The sequence below is a fragment of the Microtus pennsylvanicus genome, chromosome 18, assembly GCF_037038515.1.
Source record: "Microtus pennsylvanicus isolate mMicPen1 chromosome 18, mMicPen1.hap1, whole genome shotgun sequence".
Lineage (NCBI taxonomy): Eukaryota > Metazoa > Chordata > Mammalia > Rodentia > Cricetidae > Microtus > Microtus pennsylvanicus.
The window spans coordinates 31,355,602-31,378,301 of NC_134596.1; the positions used below are offsets into that span (position 1 = coordinate 31,355,602).

The 22,700-nt window shown below is 49.3% G+C and overlaps 1 protein-coding gene across 3 annotated transcripts in view; it reads right to left on the reverse strand.

The window, feature by feature from the left end:
- The window catches only part of Il16 (interleukin 16), an 80,214-nt gene extending 61,530 nt beyond the window's left edge, over positions 1–18,684 (reverse strand). The window contains exon 1 of one of the 3 annotated variants that reach the window (XM_075953038.1): positions 18,553–18,684. In XM_075953038.1, the coding sequence (XP_075809153.1) occupies positions 18,553–18,592 (40 nt within the window). In that variant the 5' untranslated portion in view covers positions 18,593–18,684. Of the gene's footprint in view, positions 1–5,575; positions 6,138–8,551; positions 8,714–18,552 lie in introns of those variants that run through there. The other 2 variants (XM_075953039.1, XM_075953037.1) reach the window with 2 other exon arrangements.
- Between the last annotated feature and the right edge of the window lie 4,016 nt (positions 18,685–22,700).

A 22,700-nucleotide genomic window follows, 5' to 3' on the forward strand; every position in this document is an offset into this window, starting at 1 on the left:
ACAAAATAAATCTGGCTCCTGTCACCCCATCCTGGCACCCTTGAATAAACACTCTGTGCTCTGTTCTCTCTCTCTCTCCTTAACTCACCACTGCTTCCAGATCCGGCGCTGGGGTTTGCTTCCTTCCCCTAAAGCCATGGAAACTTCTGTATCAGTTCTGCATGTTGAATGTGTCCAGAGCCTCAGTCACAAAGTCCAGAGGCTACAAACCGCTCCGCTGAAACTTGCTTTGTCTCGAGAGGATTGCTCAGTGTCTGTTGGCGGTCTTTGAGTTCTCCTGCTGGTTGTTTCTTTTCCAGATATCTCCTTTCAAATCCAAACCATCGCAGTGCCCTTGGGCTGACGTCTCCAGCATGTCTCAACTCCCTGTTCTTTCAAGTTCCCAGAACTGGTAGTTCCATGCCAGAATCACTGTGGATAGCAACTTAGGTCGAACCTCCTTCCTTTCAGACCAACCTCAGTAGGGGGCATGCATGGTATATGTGTGTGTGGCATATGTGGTGTGTGGGGTGTTTTATGAATATGGTGTGTGTGTGTGTGTGTGTGTGTGTGTGTGTGTGTGTGTCACTAGCACACTCGCCATTTGAAAGTTTGAAAGCTAATCAGTTTCGTGTTTAAAACCCTCCTAGGACTTTCTGACACCAGGCAGAGAAGATCTAAGAATAAGTTGCTGAGCATCACTGTTTGGAGAGTGACGTTGACGTGGAAGGTTCAGAGGTCATGCAGATGGAGAGGAAGTGGAGAAAAGAACAAGGAACAGAAGGACAGAGGGAAAGTGAGCTGAACCAAGCCTAGATGCTATCACACAGCAGCTGGACGCAGCCATGCCCGGAGCTATGGTATTTATTCTGCTTTACGAATCAACATGTTCGGGTTTGGACTTAAAAGTGTATCTTCATGGACTAACAGTCTTTCAGACTGCTGCTAGAGATCTAAGCTCTGGAAAATAACGCCAGTCAAAGCTTTTCTTCATCCCTGTCCGTTCCCACTCATAGCAGCTGGCTCTGGCAGTCTTGATCCAACAACCTCCATAGACCCTGGAATTATGTACCCCGTTCCCTTTCTCCCCCAAGTCCTTTCCTAATCTACAAGATCCCCAGCCATGACCATTCACTTGCCAGGCATCTTCCAGATCAAAGATGCTAAGTGGTCCTTTGAGGATGAGGTATAAAGCTGTGGGCTTCTTTGGCTGGGGGCACTGACTGCATGAAGGACTTAGGTCAGATGAGGGTCAGAGTCCTTGAAAACTGCTCGCACCATGAGGATATTTTCAGAGCGTGTCCATTGAGTACTGGCAGCAGTAAAAAGCAAGCTTTTCTACAGGGCGTGGCCATTTCTAAGGCTGCTGCTCTCTCCTGAGAGCGGACAGGGACCATGGGATGGGAGGGAGCAAGCGGAAGGGCAAGGCATTCATCCTCCATCTACGAGCAAAGGCTTCTCCACATGAGCCCTGTCAGCCCAGAAGACACGAAAGGGAAAGGATTGCAGGGGTTGAAATGGAGAGCCACTCTTCTGTGGAAGGGGACTTCCCTCTAGGCCTGGCACCAAAAGAGACAGAGGAGGAGAGGGAATAATTGAAAACACAGCACGGCAGTCATGTGACTCTGCTTAGCCTTGGTAATTGTGCCCAGGACATTGGAACCAGCTATTGCTCTCTCATGAAACCAAATGCCAGCTGTGCCGGGGGCCAGCTGTGCCACCTTCTCCTCAACTCTCTCTGTACGTTCAAGCCTTTCTCTTATTCGCTCCCGAACCCCAGGATTCCTTGCCAGGGCCTTACCAGGTTTCCTCTGTCCCTAGTAGGTTCTGCACGAGGCTGCCCTGAGGTTTCCTACACAGAGAAGGACTTCAACATGGTGCCCCTCAGGAGATCTCCTGCCTTTCCAGACCAGAGAAGGTCAAAGGACTAGAAACCTGCCCTCCCAAGACCTGGCCAGTGTCCCCCCAAACACTCAAAGAGGATTGGCTCTCTACTTCAGGCCTCCCAGAGAACAAAGGTGCGACAGGGGATGACCTCATCTTGTCAGGCAGGAGATTGCCTGGAAAGGAGGGGTGAGCACTGTTGTCCTCACAGTTGCTCAGGACATCTGAGTTGTCCTCTACGTGGAGTGCTGTGCCAAGGGGAAGCACAGGACAACAAGCCAGTGGGCATTTGTTTCCCTTAGAGGCCCGGAAGAAAATTCTAGACTACAGGCTCTGGAGCAAGGTTGTAAATCTTCCTTCCCTCTCTTCTAAAGACCCTCACCTCCTCTCTCTCTTCTTTCCTTCCTTTCTTCCCCATCCCCCATTTGCCTGTTCTCTGCCTCCCTCCTTCCTTCCTTCCTTCCTTCCTTCCTTTCTTCCTTCCTTCCTTTCTTCCTTCCCCTCCTCATCTGCATGCAGCCAGTGTGCTGGGCGAAGCCATCACTAGAAAGAAACAGCCTTACATTTTGATCTGGAACATCATTTGCTGACTGGAGAATTGGAGAGGATTTTAAATCACCATGTGGCGAAAGAGGAACTTTTTGATAAATGTGTTTGGAGTTTCTGCATTTTCCCACAGTGTCCTATTTCAAAGGCAGTTTTGAAGTCTGGCTATTCCAGCCGGGGGGGGGGGGGTATTTTTTGGTCTTGAACTGAAAAGTGATTCAGAGATAAGAAATGAAGGAAAGATGTGAATGTCCCTTCTCCTACCCAAAGGAGATCTTTAATAGAATCCATGGGGCCCACCGCTGAGTCTGACCCTCTGTGTCTATATATTACACACAGGATTAGGAAGACAGCATCTCTGGGCCTTAGCATTCCCCCCCACCCAGTCAAGTAGGCTGTATTATGGTCTATTGTTGTTATTCTTCCTCTACCCTACTACATCCCTGAGGATGTACATCCCTGACTGCACTCTCTGGGGCTTTGGCACAGTATAGGGACTTTGCATATTGTGGACCAATAGCTGAAGAGCATCTCAGAGGCCCCTCCCACTGACACCTGAGCCAACACAGGAAAAGCATCCCACTTCGGACCACAGACTGGAGGACTCCAGTGTCTAGTCATTCAGCAGACTGACTAGAAGCCACATGAGCTGACCTTTGAGCTTAAGAGACATCCGAAAAGACACTTCTAGACTCTGGAAATAACCTAAGAGGCTACTGTGAATATCTCACACAGGTGTTAAACTTTTGGCATCCTAGGAGGTGGTCCTAAATCACCAAGGCACACTCAGGGCTGGGGCACACAGTGCCACCCCAAGTTCAAGGGCACAGGGAAAGGCAGGGCAAGGGATTCTCCTTGAGCAAGCAGTACGAAAGAGACACAAGTAAAACATGTAATTCATCTTAAGAAGAATCTAGAAAAAACTCCAGCAAGCATATTTGTCCGTTGTTACTCTGGAAGGACTCAACATAAGTAGGGAGGAAGGTAAGGATGGAGCTGGAAGGAACTGGGGGATGGAAAGTGAACATGGTCGAAATATGAAAGACTCAAAGAACTAATAAATACTCTTTAAAGACTATTTTCAAATGTTTAGAAAATTTACTAAAGTAAAAAAAAATAGTTGGATTTAAGCCGAATAGGATACGTTCAATTGAAGACGTAGTAAGTATTCCAGTTTCTGAAATACAGCAGTGTGTTAGTTGACATTGTCACCATGTCAGCCATCTTTGTCACTATTACTTTAAGCTAAAAAGTCTCCTTCTGAACCCCTCAGCCACAGTCTAGGAATCTTGGACATCCATTGTCTTACTGTTCTTTTGGTTGTTACTTTGTTTTTATCTGTTCTGACTTTGTAGAGGGACTCAACCTGGGCAGGTGCCGACCCACAGCACAGACCTCTTACTGTCTTTTCTTAGAAAGTCAGTAATTGAAGTTTCGACTCCATTCTCTACAGGTGTGTCATGGTTATAATCACCTAATTGTCAAAATTTTGTGTCTTTTGGTTTCTTGAATTTTTTTATTAGAAAATTCCAGCTTAACTGTTTTGTAGCCACGGGGAGGTGCCTTGGCATGTGGTTTTTATTTCTTGGCATCTGTTAAGGTTGACTTTGTAAGATGGCATATGAGATGAGTAAGTGTTCTAAGTAGTCTTTGAGCTATCGTTTGCACAGAGAGAGGCTGACAGCTCATATGCGCGCTCTCTCTCTCTCCATCTCTGTCTCTCTGTCTCTCTGTGTGTCTCTCTCTGTCTCTCTTTCTGTCCCTGTCTCTCTGTCTCTGTCTCTCTCTCTCTCTCACACACACACACACGCACACACACACATGCAGACATACTTCATTCTCTGCTTTTGACAATTATTTCAGTGCTGGGGAAGCCCGCTGCCCAGATATCACCTGGGCAGGAAATGTGGCAGCCCCCCCATCTCCTTCAGCAACCACTGTGACCATCCCTGAGTTTGTGGGGTTTGACTGGAAGTGGCAACAGCTACCCATGAGGGATGAGAAAAGAGGAAGGCAGGTATGTGAGCCTGGGCCAACCACCTACCTCTGACCCTTGCAGTAGCTCAGCAAACTCCTCACCCAGTTAGGTGAGCATAAGGACAGAAAAAGGAAGGAGAACTCACGACTAACTGGGCCAGAAATCCTTATCGTGGACAGCAGGGAGATGGCCACTGTGTCCAGAGGAAAGTCATGTCATACTCCAGGATATAGGGTCACACCCCCATCCTTCTCTGTCCCATTGAGGTCCTAAATACGGCTTGCCTTTTAAACTTTTATGATCTGATTCAAAGTTTGAGTTTACATTGTTTTTATATCATGAACACACCATTATCACACATAAGGTACACAGGTAAGTAAATGTTTATGAATTAATAGCTTATGTAACTCAAACAAAACTTTATCACATGGTACACTTACTGTGCTATGAAGAAAAACACTAGAAAGTTCATGAAGTGTATGACTGTGGAGGAGAGATGCCGCAATGGTAAAGCATTTGCCCTTCAAGGATAAGACCAGAGCTTCGAACCCGAGCACCCAGGAAGCTTCAGGCTTGTGGTTTCCAACACTAACTCTCAAGTAGATTGGAAATCAATGCAGGTGAGAAATTCCCTTTTACACATAAAATGAGTAGGGTAAATAAGTGTGTACGCTCCTTCACAAAATCAGTCTTTCTGCGTTGTATGTGTGTGTGTGTGTGTGTGTGTGTGTGTGTGTGTGTGTGTGTGTATGTGTGTGTGTGTTCCTGTGTGTGGGCTCACATGTGGGTGAATGCCTATGTCTGTGTGTGCTTGTGCATGGGAAGCTCAGACGTTGGTGTGGGCACCTTCCTCAATCCCTCACTAAAGCATTTCTCTGATCACCTATTTGACTGGTGCAGTAGACTGGCTTGCTCCGGGGAATCCCTCGGCTCAGCTTCCCAAGGGTAGGTAAGCTACCACACCCAGCGTGCTTCCTTTGATGCTTCCAGCCAGTTTCCTATGAGATGTGCACTTAGAGTTAAATCCCTGAGTCTCTCTATGTGCCCTTGGGTCTCCCAGCGCTGGCTGACATGGAAGGATCCTGATTCTAACAGAACCTTTTCTGTCACCTTTTAAGGGCTAAGTTCCCTACTGAGCTTTTTTCCAGTGCTGAAACAAGATTGAGAAAGGGGCTTAGAATTACTCACGGTTAGCCTGGCCAGGTAAGAGATTCCATGAGCAGAAGAGAGGGGGTGTCAGTCCCTGGCCTCCCAGCAGCGGGGAGCGCATGTGAATATGCCAAAGCGCATATTGGTGGTGGCCACCTCCGGCTGGCAGAGCAGGGCAGCCACATCCTAGCAGCTGCACCTGTCCGTTACAGGTGCACTTCTGACCCCACGGTGCAAGACCCATGAAGATCCCTGTTCTGCGTGGGCCCCGACATCTGGGTCACCATGCAGGGAACTAGCAGCCTAGGAGCTGCTTCCGTGGTCTCCGCCAGCGACGTGTGTAGCCGGCACCACAGCTCCTGACTCTCTGCCTTCCTCTCCCCAGGCTCTGCGCTCACGCACAAGCTGCGCTCAGCAACCCCATCTGCTCCGTGCTCTTTTGGGCAGGGACCTCTTCGTGTTCCTGGCAGACACACTAGGCAACCTTGTCTAATTACAAGACTGACACGGATGGGTCCTAATTTCAGCAGAGAGCCCAAAGAAGACCTTGGAGTTTGTGGATGATTCAAAGCCACCTCCCAAACAGAAACCTGCGACTTTCAGAGGCATTTGCTTGTTTTCACTGTTTGTATTTTTGCTCCCCAAGTATGGGCATGTGCGGCTATCAACAGTGAGCTGTGTTTTAAGATGAAGACCATTTCGCCTACAGAAATGTATTGCCAGTACAATAGGCGATGCAGACATAAAGAATTCCCTCTTCTGGTAAAGTGTGTGTGTGTGTGTGTGTGCGCGCGCGCGCGTGTGTATCTTGCTATCTGCACATGCTCAAGAGTAGTATACATGGATGTACTCACCTGTGCATACACCCTTGGAGGCAATAGGGCAACATTGGCTGTCTTGCTTCTATTGCTAGCTACCTGACTTTTTGAGACAGGATCCCTCACTAAACCTGAATTTTGCTGTATTGGATAGATTGGCTGGCCAGCAAGCCCCAGGATCTGCCTAGCTCTGCCTGCCCGGTGCTAAACTTATAGACACAAGATGCTGAGCCCACTTTTATGAGTACTGGGGATCTGAACTCGGGTCCTTGTGCTTGGGTAACAAGCCCTTTACCCACTGTGGCATCTCTCCAGTCTCCAATTACTGTTAGTGTTCATTCATACAACAGTCAGTTCCTAGGGTTCGCTGTGATTCAGGCACTTGGGTCGCATGGGATAAAGACATGGGCCCTTGCAGTCTGCTGGGTACCGCAGGCATAGATGGACATTATTCCTAGCGTGGGTGCTCTGCCTCATGTGACTCTTTGACTCATCCAAGGACCCACGAGCAGAGACTTGGAAGCTGAGGGAGGGGTCAGAGACAGCACTGCCCTTTGGCACTTGGGTCAGACAGATCTCTTGGCGGCAGTGGAGTTTGGGGGTGTGGGGGAGAGGACTGGGGTGCAAGGACGCAATGAGGTTTAAGGTGTTCCTCAGGAATATGAGCTCTGTGCTGTGAACAAATTCAATTCAAAGTGTGTCCCACCTCCCCTAGTTCTTGGGTTTCTCCTGAGGGACAGAAGACAGGGATGGAGAGAGCTGACAAGAAGGCAGGTCCTCGGTTTTTGGCCTGCTTTCTCCTAAGATAATTCTGCCTCAGCTCTTTGTGTATGGGTTTTCAGAAGCTAATTCTAGAATGGTTTGCAAGTAGTATTAAAAACTTCCAAGGAATTATGATCCAATAGAGTTTGTGTGTATGTGTGTATTGTGTGTGTGTGTAAGTAAAGCATGTACATGGGGAGACTAGAAGACAATGTCGTGGAGGTGGGTTCTCTCCTACCTTCACTGGGGTTTCAGGTATTGAACTCAGGTCACCAGGCTTGTGTAAGAAGTGCCGTTACCCCTGAGCCATCTTGCCAGGGGATGTTGTCCAGTTATGTTTTTACTCTTTGGCTATATAACAGTTTGCGATTGTTGAGGTGGGTTTGGGGGCTGTATCATGCATGAAGCCTGGAGTCAGAGGCTACAGCTAAGGTCCTGAGTGAACCCCACCATTCAGGTGGAGCCGCACCATGTGAGCTCATAGACAATGCGCGAAAAGATCAGCACAGTGTCTGGGACGGGAAGAATGCCCAAGAAGGGCATTAAGAAGGCAGTAAGCACCTTTAAGGAATAAATGGCTAACTGGGGCTTCTAGCATGGTACAAGGACAATCTGGCAGCTCCTGGGCAAGGGAGGGGCCTCTGCAAGGCTCCAAAGAATTGAAAACACAGAAAACAGAGGTCTAATGACCTTCTTCCAGGGATCTGAGCAAATAAGGAGGGAAACTAAAAGGCAGTGACCCCAGGATGCTTCTGGAAGCCCCCATATGGCTTCAGCTGGCTCCTGGGATGTAGCTGTCATCTTCGGGTAGCTCAGCCAGAAAGGGACAATTTTCCCTCAGTAACTAAGAGCAGAAGGAGAGATGCTGCCCTGTGACTTCGGGGCACCTGCTTCTCTTCACTGTCATGTTCGTCACCTGGGTCCCCAGCAACAGGAAGTAATCACACTACGAGCTAGAGGCTGGGATTAGCACCTCTGGGAAGGAAAAGGAGCAGGAACTGGTCAAAAGCGAAGTGCAGGAACCGACAAGCACAGCGGATTCTCTTCTCATCGTCAATATAGCCATCAGCTATACACACTCATGGTGCCCCCCCCCACCAGGTCCACAGGGAAGCATCCTTCAGGTACGCAAGTCCTTTCTGCCTCCCTTCCATTTTCCAACCGCTTTCAAACCCCAGCAATGAGAACAAGACCAAACTGGGGGCCAGAAACCCCAAACCCACAACCAGGGCATCCAACCACCCACCATGACTGGAAAAGCCCCATCATGCAACATGGTAACACCAGGACTTCTGTACAAACAGCTCTCTCCACTGAGCCTTCCCTGACAACCTCCATCCTAGCAACCAATTCGCTACCCATTCAGAAGAGTTGGTTTCCTCCTACAGGAATTGGTCACTGGCTCCACACACTGACTGGGAAGCCAGTCACTCACCTGACCCTCTTGGTGCAGCCCTTCAGGAGGTCACCGCCTTTGCTTCTCTCTCCAATTTCACTGACCAAAGTACCAGTGACCTGCACTGCCAGGGTACCAGGCTCGGGTTGGGGTGAGTGGGGAACGCTCGCTCCTCTCTCACACTGAGACCAGCCCCAAGTCACCATCCCAGCTCAGAGGGAAGACACGCCCTGTCAGAGGCTGCCTTCACCACCTGCTCTGGACAGGTGACGCTGGGTAAGGGAGTCCAACCTGGCGCAGAATTGTGTGAACATTCCCAGCCAGGGCCATCTGACTTCTCCACGTGAAAGGCTTGGCCCAAACAGAAGGAAGTCAGGGCTGAGAGCTGAACCTCAGAACAAAGTCCACCATCTGGGTTGGCAGGAGCACCCAGGCAGCAGGCCCTCTCCAGAGCATAGGGAGACTCCTGCTCTGTCCCTGAGTGTCCCTGACATTCACGGGCAGCAGCGGTAGGGCTGGAAAGACAAGAGGGTTACAGACAAGGGTTTGGCACCAGTCAGGAATGTCCCGTGTATGCCACTGCACAGCAATGCCCAGCCTGATCACCATGCACCTGAGATGCCAACTGCTCAGGAGGCTGAGGCAGGAGGATCACAAGTTCAAGGCCAGCCTAGGCAACTAAGCAAGACCATCTCAACACAAACTTTCGAAAAGGAATGGTAACTCAGTGACCGTGCACTTGCCTAGCGAGCACAAGCCTTTGAGTTAGACTCCCCAGCACTGGAAAAACATCACTCCAGAATCCCGCTGGCAACCCAAATGCTATCATAGCCATGTCCCAAAGTCACCGGTCAAACATTCAGTGCACACCTACTCACCCTGTGCTGTGCTTGGTGACCCTGAGTCAGAGCTAAGCATTGGATCAACAAGGTCAAGAAACTTTCTGCAAGGTCAGAGCTAGCAGATTACCACATGGGGGCTCTAAACAAGGTATTCCTGACTCCACAGCCCAGCCCCCTCTCCCACCTTTGTGTCACACTTTTCCTAACAGATGAACTGACTGTAGGTATTCTCAGGCCCAGCTACACCCTCCAGAGGGAGTGGCCAGCTCTGTGTGAGCCTTGGACGTGCCACACGATGCTGAGCATATTCCATTTAAGACCAATGGCTTAACTTCCCTAAAGCATATTGAAAACTAGTCTTAAGTAGCATGGCCCTCCTGAGTGTTTCCTATCATGTGACCAGCACACCTTTTCCCCTCATGTCCTTTCAGACAGCCTAATCTCAGGTTGACATCTGCCCCAAAGAACTTTCTATATCCCTTCCCTCTCTTAAGCACACCCTCTGTGATCAACGGGCTGAGCCTTATGTGGCCTCTCTGGCATGTTTTCTGACACTCTACCAAATGGACCAGGTCCCCAAGCATTAACAAGGGTGTGGGGACAAACTGTAGGATGCCCTTGACATTCCATGCAAGACTGCGGAGGTGCAGCCACTGCTAGGCAACCAGGGTGGTCACAAGAGGCGCCCTGGGAGGCCATTCTGAACATAAAGCCGCCTTTGTCAGCAGGCAAGGGGACAGTCCCCTATTGTGGGACTAAGTCTGGAGGAAGGTGCAGGAATTTCTGAAGTGCTGGGGATGGGGGTGTTGGTCAGCACTGCCTGCTTTCTGCACTCATGGCCTCTCTTGAAGTATCCAAACAGAGTATGGGATCCCAATAGGTTATTTATTATGGCTGCTTCCCTCTGGCAGAAAGGTTGAAGAATCGGTACCCCAGACCTGAGAAGGATCCTGGGTGCCCCTTGCATCAGAGCCAAATCCTCGCCATCATCTGTCCTGAGTCCAGATATTTTCCCCTTCTATTTTCAGATAATACATTCTCTCTTGCTCTCATAAGGTAAACGCATTCCCAAGTGTAGTCAGGACCCTGTCTGACCCTGACTCATATGCGATATACACCCCAAGTTGGAAACTCCATCACACCTAGGATGGTAAGACTTCTGAAGAAGAGGACCCTCCCCCTCTGCCCCGCAGTGCACAGGTCTCGTGCGTGGCTGCCCCAAAGGAAGCAAAGAAGAGGCAGCTGGGAGAGCTCTGCCTTGCTTTGAGCTCAGAGGCTGGGTCCTGAGAGTTCAGCCTCCCATGTGTGAAATCAGAAACTCCAAGTGCAAGTTACTATTGAGAGAATATGGGGTGGGGATGCATATGCTAACAGGCCCAGGAATGTGTAACTATGGGAAGGAAACCTGCGTTCCCTGTGCTTCTTGCCTTCACTCCTTACCCTGGGAACCTCCTGCTCCCTGGATTCCACAGTCACCTTGGCCTTTGAACTGGTTCTCAAACAGGCCAAGCTCGTGTTGCCACAGCTGCTCCCTCTCCCAAGAGTTCCCCTTCTAACTCCTTCTGAGGCTGGCTCCATCGGAAACACAGCCTGTCGTGTGCACTCAATCTCAGTGACTTCCCCTCATGCGCTCTACTATGTTACCCTTGTTTACTCCCCTCGGGGGACCTGCCACCATTGGGGGGTTGTCCTATCAGCCCATTTGAGTCCCTGTGAGTCATCAACCTATCCCATCTAGGGCACAATCCCCCGGACAGGGACCTCATCGGCTTTGTTCACCGCAGGGTCCCCCAAGCACGCCAGGCCCACATAAGGGCTCCATAAACATTTACAGAATGAGTCAACACATAACCGGGCGAATAAATAAACGACCGATGCCTCCTAACGGGCTTTCCACATTTGTTTGTACTTTACAGTTTACAAAGAACCCTTAGAGACATTTCCTTCATCTAACTCATGATTAGACTCAGGTTAAACAGCACTTCAAAACACACACTTCACTCCTAGTTCCTCAAGGCCTCGGACCAGAAGAACAAGGGAGCCTGTTCCCCTCGAGGGACCAGAATTTAGTTATGAACCCTTGTTCCAGAGCTACAGGACAAAGGAAGTCACCTGGCGGCGCAGAACCCAAGTGACGGTGTCAGTTTCCACGGCACAGAACATACTGAGAAGGGCCAATCCTGGTGTCTGCAGCTTCTCGGTTAGTTGTCTTTGGAAGGTGCCGTGGTTCCCACCCTTTCACTCAGGAGGTCCCAGCAGGATGCAGAAGCCAGATGTGAACCTGGCATCATCTGGAGGGGCCTGCCCTTTTAACACGAGCTGAAGAAGCACGCTTTGCCAAGCTGAACTGCTGGAGACTTTTGCCTGGCCCACTGTCCCCATCTGTTAGACAGGTTTGAAAAGGGTTAACACACAAAGCTGGAGGGAGTGGTCCCAGACTGGGTGGTGCTATTTTAAGGACAAGACTGGGGTGGTTTACTAAGCACCAGCACCCTGCCAGCCTCTCCACCTGGAAAATAAAATGGAAAGTCAGTTCTCACTGGCTGACGTTCAGGGTGAGAAGGCAAACAGCCCCACCCAGCAGAACCCTGGTAGCTGAACCCCTCATCTTTTCTGGCTTTTTAAGGGTGTCAGAGGTGTTCCAAGGGGTGGGGTTTGGGTCCTGGGGTGTCATTTCAGACTGGAAAAGATAGAATTTGAAAAGGACTGTGCTTAGTTGTGCCAGGCAGTAACTGCCCTCACTCTCTCTCTGCCCACACAACTATCTGAGGAACGCTGCCTCCTGCTTCATATCAACATTTTAAAGATGAAGAAATCCTTTCTTTTCCTCATTTGTTATTGCCCTGGTATGACTGACTCCACACGTAAAAATGTTAAATCCCTGCCAAGGTCGTAGACTTGTCTCCTACAGATGTGCCATGCTTCCTCCACCTCCCAGGGTCAGCACAACACACCCCCTTTGACAGAGAGACTCAGCCAGTTACTGCTTCCCAGGGGGGTTGTATGGTTTTTGAGTTTTGCCTCTGTCACCTCCACCAGAAAGCCCTCCCTGACATGGCCTGCCAATTACATCGCTGAATTTAGGGCTTCTCTCCCATCCTCTCAATGTACTCTGTGCCTGACTCATCTGTGTGTCTACCTTATGCAATAACTGTGACTTCCCACGCCAGGGGCTGACTGTGGCTCCTATCTTCCCCCTCTGCAGTCTTGGGACCCAGCACAGGGATGGCACAAAGTGCATGCTAAGTAGCTGTCACATGAAGGAACAAGAAGAGGAAGAAAAGAGAGGAGGAGGGAGGACAGGGAAGCGGGAGGGAAGGATGCTGAGGTCAGATCCATAGACACGGGCACAAGATAGACCAATAGGAAGCTAAACTTGGATTAGACTGGGTTCATGTGCTCACACCCTGGCAACAGGAGGCAGAATGGGCAGGGAGCAGAGCGATGGCCCTGGAGTCTGGCGGCCAGTGTCCTCAGCTCTGCTGTTCACTGGCTGTATAAGCTACCACAACCATTCTTCCGAGTACCAGATTCCCTTTTGCACATGGGTTATTATAAGGCCCAAAGAATGTCTTGCTGCCTGACATACTGGCAGCTCAAATACCAGCTTTGCTTCCCTAGAACCTCAGGGTACTACAATGCCCCATTTGCTCTCCAGAGAGGGGAGGAGGGATGGGCAGGGTACAGCAGCCACAACGCTGCTCTGTAATTGGACCCTCTCCCTTGCAACATCACCCAGACAGTTGAAAGTTTGTCCCCCCAACACTGTCTGCAACCCGCTCTCCGCTGCTCTGAGCACCCTTTCCAGTAAAAGCAGATCTTTGCTGCCAGGGCTGGGGCCAGGGCCAGGCTGGGCTGCATCGAGAATCACGAGGCAGCCTCCGGGAGGCAGATGGACACACGCCACCTGCCCAGAAGGCCCAGGAAAGACCTGGATCTGCACAGAGCCTCTACCTAGTCTTTCTTCATCTCTGCTCTGTTCCCATGATACACCTGTTCCATCTTCCCTGTCCCAGCTGGCTCCTCCCCTCCTACGATCTCTCTGACCAAAAGCTGTAACCCTCACCTGCTGCTGGTAACAGCTTGGGTCAGTCTCTGTATAACTTCCCTTTAGCTTTTGAGCAGAGGGTTACCTTCCTCTTGGAGCTGCCCCATACTACAGAATCTGATTCTGTACCATGAGGCATGCCTGCCAATCACAGATAAGGATTCTGTCTCTGGAGCTAAGAGATGCTGAAGCAGACGCTACCCTTTACTTGCATAAGCCTTTAAATTTAGTGACATGTTATATGGACACCAAGCAAATTGAAACTACATAAAAGAACTTTCTGGCGTGGTGACTTTTTTGGGGGGTTAGGGGGTGGCTAGGGTCTCATGTAGCCCAATCTATCTTCAAATTCACAATGTATCCAAGGATGGCAGTAGATTTATCTTTCTGCATCCACCTCCCAAGTGCCAGAATTACAGGACTGCTCCGCTATGCCTGCTTTAGGGGGTATGGGGAATCGAACCTAGAGCCTTGTGCATGCTGGAGAGGCACTCTCCCAACTGAGCTGCATCTCCAGTCCAGTATTCCCTAATAGTGTGCCTCACACCAGTACCTGCACTTCTCAAAGTCCCCTACATATTAGCTAAAGATTTATGTGTTTCAGGGATGGAGAGATGGCTCAGCAGTTAAGAAAAGGTACCTACCTTCCAGAGGACTGGGGTTCAATTCCCAGCACCCACATGACAGCCCACAACTGTCTGTGGCTCCAGTTCCAGGGGTTCTGGCACCTCACTGGGACATACATGCAGGCAAAGCACCAATGCACATCAAAATAAATAAATAAATCTTGTTTAAAGATTTGTGTATTTCACCGTCTGTAAATTGGCAAATATTAAGGTAGTTCTATCCATTCTGGGGTTTAGTGATACCTGATACATATGCAATTACACCAAAAAGGTGGAGCATGGAAGGAGAGGAAGACTAAGAGATTGGCAGATACAAAGAGGGAAAGACGACCAAATCAAATGTAGCTGATGGATGCCGGTGTGGCCAGTGTGGTGGCATGAATGAAAACAGCCCCTTAGGCTCATAGATCTGCTCACCGGGGAGTAACGCTATTTCAAAGGATTAGGAAGTGTGGACTTGTTGGCAGAAGTGTGACCCATGGGATTTGAGGGTCCAAAAGCCCATGCCACGCCCAGTATATCTCTCTGAGCTACAGCTATGGCACCTGCCTGTACACCGCCAGGCTCCCCTCCCTGGTGCTAATGGACTAAACCTCCAAAACCATAAGCCAGCCCCCAGTCAAAGGCTTTCTCTTGTATGAGTTGCCATGGCCATGGTGTCCCCTCACAGCAACAGAACACTGACTAAGCAGTGCCGTGTCTTCTGCCTCTCTGGGCTTGAAGCCCTTTCTCCAGCTGTTTTGGAAAACACAAAATTGAAAAACAAGCTGAAGCATCAATACAGAAAAGAGTAAAATAGCCCCGGGCACAGACTGTGGCAGTCCGTCAAGGTTGAGGTCCTAGTACCTTTAGGAATAAGGAGCTATCCAGACCTAATGTCAAGTGGAAGCACCGTGGAAAATCTGTGTGTGTGTGTGTGCACATGTGTGTGCGTGCATGTGTGTGTGTTCACGTGTGTGCATGCATGCCCGTGTGTTCACGTGTGTGCACATGCGTATGTGTACATGCTCACGCCTGTGTGTGAATGTTATTTTCCAGCAATAGTGTGGCACACCAATACATGACTTTCAATACATGGGACACACTAACCAGGATTCAGTCCTGGTCCTACCCCATGCCATTTGCTGAAAACCCCAGCGCTGCATTCAGCTCCCTTGTCAAACGAAAACAAGCACCCTGCCCTGGCATGCGGGGGAGTATGGTAAGCCCTGCTCAGGGAGGCCCTGGCTAGTTGTTTCTGTTGAACGCACTCTGGAGGAGGAAGAGAGACTGACCTTACAGAGGGCACAGGGAGGCCTCCTGATAATACACACCCTTGGAACCAGGGACAAAACCAGTTGGCTGATAACATGGACAATCTTGTCCCACCAGCAAGACTGTCCTCCTGTACAGTGGTTCCACTGTCTTCCCTCGGTCCCTTTTGCTTATAGCCTGCATTTCCACCCCTGTCCTGACCCGTGTGGTGATGATGATGCTGTTTACTCAGATGGGTTCTCCCTATCTAGCCCTTGCCGACCTTGAACTCACTTTGTAGCCCAGGCTATCCTCAAACAGCAATCCTCCTGCCTCAGTCTCCCAAGTACTGGAATTAGGGTGTACACAACACTAATAAGTATAGCACAAGCTGGTCTCAAACTCTTGGCCCTCCCACCTCATCATCTTAAGCAAACTGTCTCCTGACAATGCACAACCCCCTCACAACGGACCTGCCCCTGACTGGTACCCACACACCCTGGGGGAAAACAACTCAAATAAGACTTCCTCACAGAAGCCCATTCTGACCCAGCAGAGTAGGTTGGCTTCCCCAACGAGTGCCTCTTGAAGGCCTTTAGCTTCATGCTTTGAGTCTGTTGTTTATTTAATATGTACCGTTAGCTCACTAGCACCCAGCACAGTGCCTGAAGCACAGGATGCTCTGGGCGAACAATGTGTGGCAAATGAATCCCAAGTGTTTAAGAAAGTGATTTCACTCTTTGTGTATTGAAAAGTAAATTGAACGAGGGGCATGAATTAGAACAAGACCTAATGACATACATATGAAAGCGCACAATAAAACCCATTGCGCTTTATACTAGTTTTCAAAGTTAATAACAATTAAAATTTGCATGTGTAAGAAAGCCTGAAGTCCAATGCTTTTCTCTTATGATAATTTATATTCAGTTTATTCCTGCTTATTGTCAATAACATTTGTCCAAATTTATACTTTATTATTTAATATGCCAATTAATTCAATTCAACATACCTACTCTTTTCTGGTTTCTCCAGTACAACTTTCCAATGCATAAGTATTTTTAAATAATGTAGGTTAAAATGCAATGAAATGAGCACTACAAGTCGTGTCCACAAAAAAGAAAAGAAAAATAAACAGGAAATAAAGAGGTCAGGGAAGGAGAAACAAGACAAACCCCACTACATCCTCACTTGTCCCCAGGAACATTATAAAGCTCTAAACCATTGAAGACATGCATAGTGTCTCATGTGGCCTCACTCCTTCCCTGGGGCAGGGAAAGTGAATAGCAGAATTCTCCAGACCCAGCCCCTTCTGCTGCTAGGCTTAGGCAGAGCTGGTGTTTGCCTTGCAGGCTGACGCCCTGCTGGCAGCTGCTCCATTCTCAGGGTTTCCACAAGGGTCTGGGTGCCTATCTTCTAATGGGAGAAAGTAAGACAGCCGCAGTCATGTGACTGAGCAGATCCGAGCAACTAGCTTGGTCACATCAGCCGTAATCTGCCCTCGGAGAATGGTACTGCCGGAATGGTTCCTGGAGTCATCTCTAGCCCTTCTCCTATCTACCCATTCTGTTCTCGGGGATTCTGTGGACAGGAACCTATTCAAGATCACGATGCTTTGCAAGAATTCAACTGGCCAGGTGGCCATATTGCTCACACCTTCTGCGCGAGTAAACTCAGAAGAGAGCAGGCACTCAGTCAGGTTTACCGAGTAGCTGTCACTTAGAGATGCTCCTTACCCCTCGACTAAGACATCCCTTCCCACAGCCATGCAAAGGATGCTCGGGACAGACCCCAGCTCAACTCTTCTAGCATTTCCTGAGCCCCCAAGTTGCCTTGCCTCAGGGGTCCAGCCTCAGGGGCAGCCGGCATGCAGTGACTGATAACAGCAAGGGTTCCAGGCTCTCTGGGAGCAGCTGCACCAGCCAGAGCCCATGCTGAGACTCTATCCCCCTTCTCCTGCCTGCTCTGCCGAGTCCTTTACCCTCATGAGTGCCGTGCCCGCAGCACTCTGCAGGGAACTCCCCACTCTCACAGCTCGGCCTCAGTCTGTTGCCAGGGAAACCCTCACCAAGGGAGATACAGCCAGAGACAGAGAGTGGATAAAAGCTGAGAAGATGGTTCTACCCAGCACCAAGTACTGGCTGAGTACTAGGTCAGCACTTGCTGGGACGGATTCCCCAGGGGAAAAAGACACATCCACCGTCTTTTCCTAAGAAGAGTTATTTGAATGGAAGCCTGCTCTCTGCTCCAGAGGAGAACGCTACTGCTGTTCACCCAAGAGCCCAGGTGTCTGTGATGGTTGCTGGACCACCTAGAAGAGCTACTCCTGAGACTTGACATGGTCACCACATTATACCGGTGGTGTCCAGGCATTCACAGACTTGAGCTCTGCCATTGTTTCTCTCTTACCCTATGAGGCAGGAATTGCAAAAGAGGAGACTGACCCATAGCAACGTGAACACCTTTTCCAAGATTAGGAAGCCAACTAGCTCCTCTTGGAGCCACAGACACCACCGCTCAGGTCGGGTGGTGGCCTGCCAGCCCTTCTGCCTTCCCTCTGAACTCAGAGGTTTTCGTGGGCGCTAATCCAAAGCTCTCAAGAGTTGTGTCCGTATCTTCTTGGAGCTGGAAAAGTCAGGCTGTGCTCTTGACTTGCCTCGCTCTCCTTGTTTAAAGAAAACCATGTGTACGTTTCCTTTGCCAAAGTTAAAGTGGAACCCAAGTTTCACCGGCTTTCGCAGCTGGGCAGAGGGATCAACCTTGGCTGTCTGGTGCCTGTGTGTGTCTGTTTCCGGAGCACACCCAGGGGGCTGTCATAAGAAATGCCATCAGCTCATAGACAGTACCTACAGGAAGGCAGGGCCTCCAGTGAGGGTACCCTAGACCCTCAGAGTCCAGACTTGGGAGGCCCGCATCTGTTCCACTGTCCTACCCCACTTAAATTCTGCCTCTGCTCTGCTGACCCTGACAGCTCCAGCGTTGAAGACAGATGGCCCTGCTCCTTCTTACCAGCAACATCCACAGAGGAAGCCAGGTGTGTTCAACTAGGTAGGGAAATCCCTCCCCAACCTCCCAACCTCCCCATATGCACTTCAACCCTCTGGCAAGTGTGTGGAGGGTGAGAGCCCAGCCAGCCCCTACAAGGACAAACAGACTCACAGCACACATGTGCACACAGTCACACACAGGCTGCACCAAGTAAGGAAAACTGCTCTCCCACCCCTCCGGGAAGATGTCCAAAAAAAGATCAGGCCCCTTCAAGTCCCCAGAGACAGATGAAGAGGCTGTACTTACCGGCCTCCCTCCTGGGGAAGATGGTCCTCGGCAAACTCATGAGCAGGGCGGTGAGGACCAGTGACAGCCTCCCACAGACCACGCGCAAGAGGCACGGGGATCGGCGGCTTCTCGGGCTGGGAGTCTTTGAATGGGAGTTACAACTACAAAGTGACTCTCTCTTTAGAACTGTTTTTCCTCGGCAGGGAGGGAGGAAGGGAAAAAAATCCCTTTCCCACTGCCAGAAAACCTTTAACGTTTCTCAACGGTCGGTCGCTTCCAACTCCGGCCTCCGTGTGAAGCGAGCGAGCGTGTATTTCACTGGACTGGAGGGAGTCCTCAGATCATGCCTCTTCCCGGACCACAGACAGAAATGCAAAAAACCTCAGCCTTTCCCGTGGGCTTGGAGAACGCCGTGAGAGGGCAGAAACCCAGAGAGGTCCTGCATATGGAAAATGTGCCCCACTGTTGGGGCCACCGAATCACTCCAGTCTCTGTGCCCGCCCCTAATGTTTCCAGAGAGTTCTGCTGTGTTTATGTACTTGCATGGGACAAACACAACACCCCAGATCCTAGCCCCCACGTTACAGTGATTCATTTTCTCCCTCACACACAAACACAGTGCCTGTTCAATCCAAGTGGGAAACGCCTTTCATAAAGTTGCACAGGGTCTGGGCAGAGTGGCTGAGGGTGAATGCAGCCTGTGTCCCCAGAAGGGCAGAGGGGCTCTGGGGAAGGAGGAGGCTGACTTTAATTAAGACAAACAGAAAGCTCTGGGCTCCTGCCCCATGTCTGGAAAAGGAGGGATCAAAGACCAGGGGTTCCAGGGCACTGTTAAATGCTGTCAGGCTCCTCTGACCAATTTCCCCTCCTTGCCGCCTTCTACCGGCTAGTATTTTTGGACTTGGACAAGCTGTACTGTTAGTTTAAGTGACCAATTTGACTTCTGGCTTAGACAAATCCTTGGATTTCTTCACTGAAAAGACAAAAAGGATACACGGGAAGTGGGCAAACAGAACTGAAAGCAGGGAGGCTCTAAACAGACTCGGGATCAAAACGGACAACCTGAGACAGACCCTGGTGCAGCTCTTGAGGTGCCTGTCAGGTGCCCTGAGTCTTCCTAGAAGGCAACCCTATAGTGGTACCCTGAACCCTTTGACCCCTGTCATGCTACTCAAGTAACACAGCTACACACACAAATATACCTCAGATTATGGCTTCTTAAATTTTTTTCCCTCATGACCACTTTTCACTCAAGAGATTTTTACATGTCCTTGGGTATGTGGGTATTTTAAATAGACACTCAAAAGTTTATCAACAAATCATAAAGACCTTTATTTTAAGACCATTCTTTGGCATCTCTACAATTTTGCCATTTATTAAATGAGAATAATTCTTTATTTTCACATAAAAAGCTAAGTCTTAGGTGAGCATTAGGCACTGCAGAATGTAGAGTTGGCCATTATTTTGATTTTCTCATCATCAGTACTGAGAACACTGCTTAGCATCTATATGTAGCAAAGTGGTTTAGGGTTATTCAGAAAGGGCTGGAAATCATGTCCTAACCCAAGATGAAATACATGTAATACATTTTTAATAAAACTCAAGTCAGCAGCTTACAGCAATTTTTGAGTAACTCATTGAGAAGTTCATAGAATATATTTTGATCATATTCACCCCTCACCCCCACCTCCTCCCAGATTCACCATCCCCTCCTGCCCGTCCTCCGATTTTGTGACCTCTCTTCTCTCTCTTTTTTTTAAATCCATTGAGTCCAATTGGCTCCGCCCGCATTCTCTTGGGTGTCTGGGTTCCACTGGATCCACACCTTTAAAGCAAACTGACCCTCTCTCTCTCCCAGCATCCATCAGTTGCCAGTAGCTCCTTAGCTAGTGGTGGTCGTGGTGCCCACCTCCCCTGTCCATGTTGTCACTTGGTCTGCCTTGAGCTTGAAGTCCTGTGCATGTTGTCACGAGTTTTGTGAGTTCGTATGCACAGCTGCCCTGCTGAGTCTGAAAAACCCTCTTTCCTTGTGGCCATCCACCGCCTCCACCTCTGACATTCTCCCCACCCTCTTTTCACCCTGTCCCCTGGGCCTCTGGAGGGAATTATGATACAGATGTCCCGTCTAAGGTTGAATATTCCACAGTCTCAATCACTTTATCTTGACCAATCTTTGTCTCACAGACATTTTTTTAAATTCAGGCATTCTATCATAACGCAGTCCATAAGTTTACAAATTTAATACCTACGTGCTGGGGCATGATGGCAGAAAACTGTTAAATCTTTGCTGTCTGTAGCTAGCCCATACATTTCAGAAACAGAGGAGAAAACTTTGGCGACACTGTGCAAACCACTGCCGTTAGTGGCCTAGTCTCGCTTCTGAGCAGAGGCTTGCAGACTGTGTTTACTGGCCTGTGTGACTGACTTTGTGAGACACATTGGTAGTGGCTATAACGCTGCGACCATGAGCACAAGCCGGGACTTCCAGAAAAACCTTCAATTTGATACGTGTTGGATTTAAAGGAGATTTTTATCACGGTACGTTCAGAAACCTTTCACTCTTGGCCAATTTTCCCAACCCTCGCACTGAGTTCTGTGATCCCCTCTGGGGTAGATACCCACAAGGTGGGTCTAGATCATCATTGTTTCTCAGAGCGACCATGTGGGATCCAAGAAAGGCCCCTGCTGTCAGCACCCGAGGTCAGAACAGCTCCCCGGGAGTCACCCTGAGTGAGGGTGGGGACCTAGAACAGCAGCTCTTCCTACTGTTATCTGTACTCTATGCTGATTACATAGTGACTGTCCCACATACTGGGTCTGTAGGATGCACTAGGAGAGCCTCACCCTGCCTGCCATCTCCAGGGTCCCCAACTGCAATGGCCCTGGAAACAGGCTAAATAAACAAGGGAGATATGGTGACATTTACAGTCACAGGAAGAGGTCTATGAGATTGAACTAAGTGAGCAAGACCGATTACAAAACAATGTGTATTGCTCATCTACCTACATGACGACACAAAATTAAATATGCAGAAGTCAAATGGAATTGCTTTTTAGTTTCACAAATATTCCTTTGTATATCCCATGACCTGTTACATTAACCCTGCAATCCAGGAACAAGCCATTGTTTCAATCCATGCCAAATTAATTAAGACACATTCAGGGTTGGGAGGAGGATGTTGCTCAATGATGGAGATCCCACATCGCTCTCAGTCCCATCATCCATTTCCTGGACTTCTGTGCTCCTCTGTGGCATTTTCAAACCGTTTATGACAGGCCTCCAAGGCCCTGTGGAGGGAGCAAGTGACCTGCTGTCCCCCAGACTGTCCTCAGAAGACATCGGCATTGGCTTTCCATCCCTTGGCCACGCCCCACATTTTCTTACAGACAGAGCTGCCGCCACATGCAGTGATGGGGAAAGCCTGCACAACAGAGACCCAAGAGGACTACGGATGACTCAGAAAACCCAGGAAAGCAATTTAGGCCTAATGATGGCATTAAACCATGTGTTTTTTCAACCCAAGGATGTTAAGTCCACCTAAAGATCAACGCTCTTGTCCACATTAATTATTTTTTTCATTGCCATGACAAAACATTTGTCAAGAAGGAACTCAAGGAAGGGAGGGTTTCTTTTGGCTCACAATCTGAAGGCATAGCACGGGGGAAGGAATGTGAGGTGGCTGGTGACATCGTGTCAGCAGTCAGGAAGCAGAGAGACAGATGTCCACACTCAGGCTATTTTCTCCCTGTTATTCAGTGCAGGACCCTATCCCCAAACTGTGATGCTGTTCACATTCAAGGTAGGACTTCTCACCTCAGTGAAACTGTCTTGCAATCTCCCTCACAGATGTGTGTAGATCTCATGGGTGATCCTAGACCTTGTCAAATGAACAACGGTATAGCCACCACCACTAAACATTGTTCAACCAACCTGCTATTTTTTTTTTTACTTAGGAAATGAGAATCTATTATATCAATTGACGTTATCTTAAGTACTTTTTCATTTTTAGACATTGGTGGTAAGGATAAACTGGGCCTCAAACAGTACCCAGAGAAGAACAAATGCAAACTACTGCTCTAAGCTGGGTGATCTGCTAAGTACAAGCCACAGAGAAACAACCCACAAATTCTGGTAGGTCCTCAGTGATTAGAGACCTCAAGACCTGC